The following is a 9,121-nucleotide window of genomic DNA, read 5'->3' as shown; positions in this document are numbered from 1 at the left end:
TTGATTTAGTTATGGACTTGTTTTGCTGCCGCGTTTATTTGCACTGGTGGCCAATTTAGACGGCCAGTGTATGTAATATGATGCTTTGTTCCCTATATTTGCACTGGTGGCGAACTTTGATGCCCAGTGGATGTAATATGTGTAATAGCCGTAATAGCCTAGCGTTAGTTGCTTGCTTATTTACTTCCTTGTTGTCTTGTTTAGTTGTTTGCTTGTAGTCATTGCAGTTCTTTTTCCGCGTTTTTCTACTGGCCACAATAACCTATTTTTATAACTAGGCCACAATAACCATGGCAACACACGGACTGTTGTAACCATGGTCCTACTACCTGCTGTAGTGACCATGGCCCTCCTACGGGCCGTAGGATCCATGGGCCATCTACCGGCCATAGCCTTCTATGGGCTGTCTAATCTATGGGCCTTCTACGGGCCGTATAATCATTTCGCCAAACATGGGTCGTACTATTCGTGGACCAATAATGGTCCGCAAAATGGGCCATAAACAGCCTAGAGTGGAAATCGTCTGTTTTATAGCCCGACCATAACAGGCCGTTAATAGGCCGTATTTGATGATGCTATGAAAACAACCCAACGAGTTAACGGGCCACAAACGGGCCGACTATAACCACGTGCTGAATTTGGCCCACAAGCGGAACAGGCCAGTAACGGAATAATGGGTCGTTAATGGGTATAAAGCAATACACTGTTCATTATGGGCAGTTTCATCTCAGGCCTTTTATGGGCCCAGAGTTACAAAGGGCCTCCTATGGGCCAAAAGATGTCATGGGCCATAAATGGGCCAGAAGTTACAACGGGCTGGAATCATATTGGACGGCCCAGATGACGCTACTGGGTCTAATTCGGGTAGGCCGTGACGGGTCGTGAGTTAGCGGGCTGTAAATGGGCTATATGCGAACATGCCGTTAAGAGGCTTTCTGAGGACCGGCCCGCTACCTATTGACCAAGTCAAACGGGCCGGCCTTTTCACCTGAATGGGCCTTTGTTGGTCCATGCCACGTGTCGACGTATCATAGGCGCCTTCGGTCCAATGAGTGGATGACATCTGTCCCAACGGTGAGCCGACACGTGGTTTCTCTGGCCATTGAGAATTTTACACGTGGAGAATCCCCATTGATCCGAGCTGTTAACGGCTTATCGGATCCAAACCGGAACCCGATAGCTTAACGGGCCACCCATTACGGTGGATGCCACGTGTCGGTTACCCTTGACGAAAGCACTTCTATGACGCGCGATTTATCGTCATGGAAGTGGACACTTCCGTGATGATAATTTTGGTAATGTCATGGAACACTTCTACGATAGCACAGGTATGACTATCTTGATTCTGTCATAAAATCGTCATGGTTGTACATGCATGACAGAAAACGTGACCTATTGTGACAAACATGTATCATCACGGAAGTGTATTTTTTTTGTAGTGAACACTCCTGTTGTTCTATGTTGACACAAGAAAAATTTTGAAAGCAAGAAGAGGCGACGAATATCATTTTTTCCACAAAGGTGACATATTTCCCCAATGGAACCATGAGGCTTCTTGTGAGAAGCTCTGGTTTGTGAGAAGCTTATACCATAACCTGCCCCAAATGGGACAATATTTTTCACCACAACATGTTGATGCCATTATGATAGCATGCCAAGGTTCATGAATTTCATACGGGTTTTGGATTTACTAGAATTACAAAGGCAAGTACCTCAATTTTTGCCGGAGAGCCACGGTGTCGTCATGTTTGAAATTCATCCCCATTTCTTGCATGGGACATAAGAATAAACCCATGAACACATATATGATTTTACAACCCATGTTGGTGCACCGGAGCATGTGTATGTAGTTTAATTTTGAATTGTGCACCTAAAATGGCTAGAAAACCAAGTTAATGTATAAAATGTCCAAACGAACCTTGAATAATTCCAATTTTTGTACGACACACATATAGTTGCATGTTCATTGCAGATAGAAGTTCTAGAAATTCAAACACCCTCGATTGCCATTGTGACCCCATCATGTAATTCAAATCAAGATGAAAAATCAAGTAGATTGCACACAGTTTATTCACCAACCGTGTGAGATGCAATACAAAATATCTTGGAGCACCGTCGGAGTATAGTTCGCCTATGGCTTACGCGAGAAGGTGCGTCGGCTACAGTCCACAGCTGGCGTTTCAAGCACACTAGCTCGCTCCCCAAATATCATTTCACTGTTCAATTATCGCTGGTGAAAGATGGGGACATGGACCCACGTCGTGAGGGCAACTTCGGTGGCCCACTCCGGCGAGAGCGCGGCCGCAGCCGCCATGCGCGTGCTAACAAGGTGCATGAGCACGGCCGCAATCTGCGACGGGCGGCCAAGGCAGCCCAAACGACCGCTGTTGCTTCTCAGGTGGCGGCAGCGACATCTGCCTCGGGTATAGCAAACGGCAAGAGCGGCACAATAGCTGTCTGTTCCACAGCGGCGGCCTTAGCCATGATGGGGGTCGACCATGACCATGTCGAGGCTGCCCACGCCCAGCTCGTGGTAGTCACCGCACAAATCGAACGAAGCTTCTCCGACAACGGTCGGCAACCCACGGCCGAAGAGTTGGCAATCGCCGAGAGCGTTCGAGCAGCCGTCCGTTCCTCCTCCGCGTACCTTGCCACGACGGAGCCCGTCCAAGCCCAGATCACGGCCGCCCACGCCCAGCTCGTGGCAGCCTTTTCCAAAGAGATGGCGGACGCGGATGGCGAGATGCTTGCCGAATATGGTGCGATGGATGCCATGGAGCCCCTTCCCCAGGAGACCGTCGGGCGCGAGCTGGACATGGAGGAGGCGGCGAAGATCGATGCACCAGCTGTAGTAGTACTCTTTGTTTTGTTTAATTCATAGCGTCGGTCTTTAATTTGTTAGAGTAATGTTTAGGTCAGCTAGCTTTGTTTAATTGCTGAACTTGCTCGATTAAGAAGTGTGGGTGTGCTGTAGTCTCCTTTGTGTACCCAAATTATGCAATGACGTGGATGACCACTATAACCAGGGAAATTCGAACCAAAATTTTTTGACGTTCTAACTCATCACACACGGGTTAAGCTATATGAACTGTTTGTGATGTTCACATATCATACACAGTGCTGAATAAGGGACCATGTCTGATGACACTTTGCACGCCAGTTTTTTCGCTGCACCAAATCAAAAAACTTTGGCTTCCGCGGAAATATATACCTCCCCGCCCCTCCCCCTTGCCAAAAGCCACATTTCCCCTATTTTCGCCTTCCTTTCCAAGTTGAAACCTTCAATCCTTGCTTGCAATGCCGCCTCTTCACCGGTGACCCTCCCTAACGCTGCTCGGCCTCGTCTAACCAGGCAGGTAATCCACACCCGACCCCCATCCTCCTCCTCCTTCCACGTCCCACATGCCTCGACCGTCAGTGCGACAACTTCCACCCAAATCACCAACCCCTCCACCAAATAAGCGCCTCCCTAAGCCATGGTGCACGTTGTATAGGTAGGAGCTCAAAGAGCATTTGGCAGCGGAGAAGCAAATCGCGGCCGCACGCACGAATGAGCTCGTGATGGCTGCCATTCGTGCCGACCCCCAGATCTTGGAGGAGCACCTCGTCGCCGAGGCCACCGTCGACGCCTCGTCGATGCCGCGATGCGGTTGGCTTCTTTAAATGATAGTTCATGGCATTTTCTCGAGGCCACCCTCGGTGTTTTCGACAAAGACTACGAGGTGTTTTCTCAGTGTGCACGTGCTTACCTCAAATCGAGAGCCAGCAGGTTGGTGCCCCGAGTGGCTCAAGCAACTCACCACTACGACGAGGGCACCCACGATGTGGAGGCTTCGCCCTCTTCCATGTCCAAGGAGCCAATCATCATCGATATCTCCGATGATGAGGAGTAGCTTGTCTTATTAGCTCACTATAAGGACCAATGTTCAGTTTGCTAGCTACACCGCCTAAGCATGCTCGGTTTACCCATTGCATGTGCTGCTCCTGCCTTTCCTTAACAAATTCTAATGAATTGTGCTATCTAATTTTACCATGCAATCTGTTGCTCTAGTGTATATGTTCTATATGTCGTGCAATGTGGTGCTCACTTATTAACTGTTTGGTTAATTAGTTGTCGTCTTCAGTTAACTGTTTGGTTCAATTATGCAAATTTGATGTTCAATTCTTCAGGCTGCAATTTTGTTTTCTTCCATGTGAGAAATAAATCGAATTTATCTTTACAAAATACATGAGAAACAAATACAATTGCTATATTTCCATGTTGTCAAGCATGCTTGGTTTGGTTAACTTTCTGATCCTCTAGTATGTTATACATTGTGCAATGTGGTGCTCAGTTAACGTCTGGTTCATTTGTTGTGGTGTTTAATTAACTGTTTGGTTTAATTCCGCAATGCGATGTTCAATTGTCGTGGGTGCATTCTGTTATTGTATACCATGCATGTGAGAAATAAATCGAATTTGGATGTACTAAATACATGAGAAACAAATACAATTGCTATATTTCCAAGTTGTTAAGCATGCTTGGTTTGGTTAACTGTCTGATCTTCTATTAGGAGTATGTTATATTGTGCAATGTGGTGCTTATTTAATGTTTGGTTCATTTGTTGTGGTGTTTAGTTAAATGTTTGGTTCAATTCTGCAATGCGATGTTCAATTGTTATGGGTGCATTCTGTTATTGTATACCATGTGAGAAATAAATCGAAGTTGGCTGTACTAAATACATGAGAAACAAATATAATTGCTATATTTCCAAGTTGTTAAGCATGCTTGGTTTGGTTAACTGTCTGATCTTCTATTAGGAGTATGTTATTGTGCAATGTGGTGCTCAGTTAATGTTTGGTTCATTTGTTGTGGTGTTTAGTTAACTGCTTGGTTCAATTCTGCAATGAGATGTCCAATTGTCATGGGTAGAATTCTGTATTGTTGTGAATGTGAGGAATAAATCGAATTTGGTTGCACTTAATACATGAGAAACATATACAACTGCTATATTTCCTAGTTCTTAATCATGCTTGGTTTGGATAAATGGGGTTTCCATGTGGCTTGAATTAATATGATGAATCTGCAATGTGCTTAATTTTCATCAACATATTTTACTGATAGCATGCGAACCCTCACTTAACCTGATGACTAACTACCTTATATGTGTTGTAGGGAACAATGGGAAGCACTGAGGTTTACAATCGAGGTTTGCACATGCATGGTCCTTTCTCTAATAGCACATTATTGTGCAATTGCAGGAACCATTCTAATATTTAGGTTCTTTACAATTTGGTCTTGCACATGTAGGTCCTACTGTCAGAGGTTTTGACCCACTATTCGACCCTTTTTGCATATGGGGAAATGAGTTGTCCATGAATATCTGTCAAGTCAAGAAACTCGGAAAGATTGTTAGGATAAAGAAATTAGCGACAAAAAACAACTAGATCTTTGTCTGCACAATGAAGAAGATATCAGTTCACTACAAGATGGTACTAACTATTATACCTTGCCTTTTTTTATTCCTTTGCCCCATTTCCAATATAGAGAAGATATTTATGCACATCCTTGTTTTCAGGCCTTTCCAAAGCAGTTCACTGATGATTACCTCTCAAACCACCTCTATGGTCAGGAGGCGAGGAAGGTTTTCATACAACACCCACGGTTCAATATTGAAGTGTTCCTGAAGAGGACGAAGGATGGACGGTTAATCATCCACATGCACTGGCCTAAATTTGCAAAGACCTTCAACATCAATGAAGGTTCAATATTCGCCTTCCGCTTTAGCAGTTTTCTAGATGAGAGGCATTTGTCTATGTACCGTCTATAATGCTAATTTCAAAAGGTTCTAGATGTTGCATGTGAAACTTGGTGCTGATGTAGTTGTGTAATGGGGTAGCTGAGTGCTGAAGCTATATGATGTTGTACTCTGATGTATTTCAATTATGAAATCCTGCTTCCTTAATATGGAAATGAAATATATTGTGTGCTTAATATGAAATGTCAATTAGATTAATAAATGGATTATTAATAATAGGGCAATTAGCCTGCTAATTGGATTTTCTATTGCAAACGGTTATTGAGAAACATCGTGGGCGATGACCTCAGGCAACGCACACAGTTTCTAGGAATAAACCGTGTTGGATCAATGAAAAATCACACACGACATCCTCTTGAAAACTGTTTGCATTAGGCCACCTTGCGCAAATGTTTACCACATAAAAAATGTGTGTAATGCACAGCCTTTGCCACACAGTTTTTTCTATGCACCGTGTGTGATGCATTCAATAACGCAAACGATAAAATTGTTAATATCGTGTGTAGTGGCAACGCTATCACAAACTATTTAATGGGGAAAATTGTGCGTGATGTACCTGCGAACGGAAACATTTTCCTTGGAGTGACTGTGTGGGATGTATATACGAATGGAAACGTACTTCTTGGATTAACTGTGTGGGATGTACATACTAACAGAAACGTATTCCTTGGATTGACTGTGTGGAATGTACATACGAACGGAAACGTTTAGCGGGGACTGACAGTGTGGGATGTACTTACGACCTGAAATGGTTTGGCCTCTATAATTGTCGTTTTTAGCACAACTATACGTATAACCATATTTGATCGCTCGTCGGTCGCACACGGCCTCATTTTGCCGAGCGTGTGTGCCAGGAGGGCATATCCCCGATGGTTTCTGGGTCATGTGGGAAGGACCCCCCTATCACAGTCACTCACTAGGCAACGGTTCATAACGCCATCGCAGAAAGGGGTTAAAAACCGTTTGTATAGCACCTCGATGTACCAGTGTAAGCACGTATGACTATATACGGAATACATGCCTACATTATATTGATGAATTAGAGCTAGTTCTGTGTCACCCTAGGTTATAGTTGCTACATGATGAATATCATCCAACACAATTATCATTGCCGACCCATTGCCTATGAGCTTTTCACATATTGATCTCTGCTAAGTTACTTTCGCGTTTCCACTGTTACAATTGCTACAAAACTGCTACTATTACTTCTGTTACCATTACCGTTACTTTCATACTACTTTGCTACTAAATACTTTGTTGCAGATATTAAGTCTTTCAAGTGTGGTTGAATTGACAACTCAGATGCTAATACTTGAGAATATTCTTTGGATCCCCTTGTGTCGAATCAATAAAATTAGGTTGAATACTCTACCCTCGAAAACTGTTCCGATCCCCTATACTTGTGGGTTATCAGTAGCGAGGAGTATAAACCCACGCTACTACTATCAACTTAGTAGTAGCGAGGGGTATAAACCCTCGCTACTAGTAAGTAGCAGTAGCGAGGGGTATAAACCCTCACTACTAGTAAGTAGTAGTAGCGAGGGGTATAAACCCTCGCTATTAGTAAGCGTCAATCTATAAGATTTTCCCTGGTAGTGTTGTGAAAATGCCAAACTGTTTAAAGAAAAGGTTAAAAGATGGCATGAGTAAAGAATCCAAAAGCGGGAATTCAAAGTTTGTGAATATGTCCTATTATACAATTCTTTTTTGATTTTTTGCAGGAAAACTTCTTTCAAATGGGAAGGACCATATATAATCAAGGAAGTTTACCGCTCTGGAGCTATTAAGATCAATAATGCCAAAGACACTAATCCGAAAGTGGTCAATGGACAAAGAATTAAGCACTATATTTCAGGTACGCCTATTAATGTTGAAACTAACATTATCCAAACCATGACACCGGAGGAATACATAAAAGAGACCTTCCAGAACACTCCAGAACCCTGAAATGGAAGAGGTACATGATACGGTAAGTAAACCGACTCCAAAAATTCTGTCAAAATATTTTCTGTCAGTTTTGGAATATTAGAAAAAAATAAAAAAATTAAGAAACACCCGGGAAGGCAACCCAGGTGCCCACTAGGCACGAGGGCACACCTGCCCCACCTGGCGTGCTCTGGTGGGTAGTGGGCCCCTCAGGCAGCTTCCCGACTCTGTTTTCCTATAGTATACTTGTTTCCCAAGATAAAAAATCTTTATATATACCCCTGGACGATTTGACCACACCACCGCAGAAATATCCTTTGTTCTTGTTTCGAGCTATTTTTTTGTCAGATCTAGATCGCCATGGCTGCACCAAGCTCTTTCATGGACAAGTTCTTCGAGAGGGTAATCAATCCCGACTTGTCGGAGGTGATGAAGCACCCTCAAGCCATTGAGATGTGTGAGGGGATGCTCCACATCTGGGATGTTCATGGGCCCAAGAAGACGGGAAGCCTGGAGGCCAGGCTCGAGGGGGTGGAGCAGGAGATCTTCAAGTGCCAAGGGATGGTGGAGCGTGGACTTAGTGCCCACCACTCCATGATCACAGAATTCACCCGTGATCACAAGGTGGATGGTCGGTCTATGAAGGACATCGTCTTCACCTTCACGAGCAAATCAATTTTCTGCAAAGCGAAATCTATGATCTTCAAAATCAAGTTTTCGTGTATGAAGCAAGCTTTAAAAGGTATGAGTTTAGCTGACAGTTGTAGGACTCAGGAGACTCGTGCATCCTCTTATGATGGTGAACCCCTGCCATGGAAGCCGGAGGACAATCTTACCACATCGTCACCACCACCACCACCATCACCAAAGAAGGAGACTTGAGCACACGGGTATGGGCACTCCCCTTGGCTATCGCCAAGCTTGGGGGAGATGCCTGGTATCGTATCACCATCACTTTTATTATCTTCACCAGTTTTTAGTTTGATCTTTAGTTATTTCATGATTTAGTTGAATAAAAGTCTAGTATGATAATAAATCCATCTATCCATCTATGTAATCGAGTTGAGAGTTATATAAAAAGTTTAGTTCAAGTTTGTGCTTCTTTACTTTCTTGATTCAATCAAAATAAAGGAAATAATGAAAAATATCATATGCTAATCTTATGGTAAGTAATGACATCACATAAGGAAAAGTATAAGTGGTAAAATTTATTGGAAGTTGAAAAACATAGCATTGGTGCTATGCGCTCGAAATGCGGTTGTGCCCCAATCATGAATTCATCACGTGGTTGGGATAGAATCGCATCTTGGGCGCGACAATTGGTCAATGATGCAATTCATGAAAGAATTAATAAGGGAATATAAGATTCATATGCAAATATAACATCTTGGACTTCT

General features: G+C 43.5%; 1 protein-coding gene across 1 annotated transcript; it reads left to right on the top strand.

Annotated features, from left to right (window-relative positions):
• The first annotated feature begins 8,084 nt into the window (after positions 1-8,084).
• On the top strand, positions 8,085-8,606 carry LOC109764271 (uncharacterized). The gene has a single exon (XM_020323116.1). The coding sequence runs from the start codon at positions 8,085-8,087 to the stop codon at positions 8,604-8,606; it is 522 nt and encodes a 173-aa protein (XP_020178705.1).
• The last annotated feature ends 515 nt before the right edge of the window (positions 8,607-9,121 follow it).

The sequence above is a fragment of the Aegilops tauschii genome, chromosome 6 (genome assembly GCF_002575655.3).
Source record: "Aegilops tauschii subsp. strangulata cultivar AL8/78 chromosome 6, Aet v6.0, whole genome shotgun sequence".
In the NCBI taxonomy this organism is placed as follows: Eukaryota; Viridiplantae; Streptophyta; class Magnoliopsida; order Poales; family Poaceae; genus Aegilops; species Aegilops tauschii.
The sequence above is the reverse complement of the archived record's forward strand: the minus strand, read 5'-3'. Positions and strand labels throughout refer to the sequence as shown.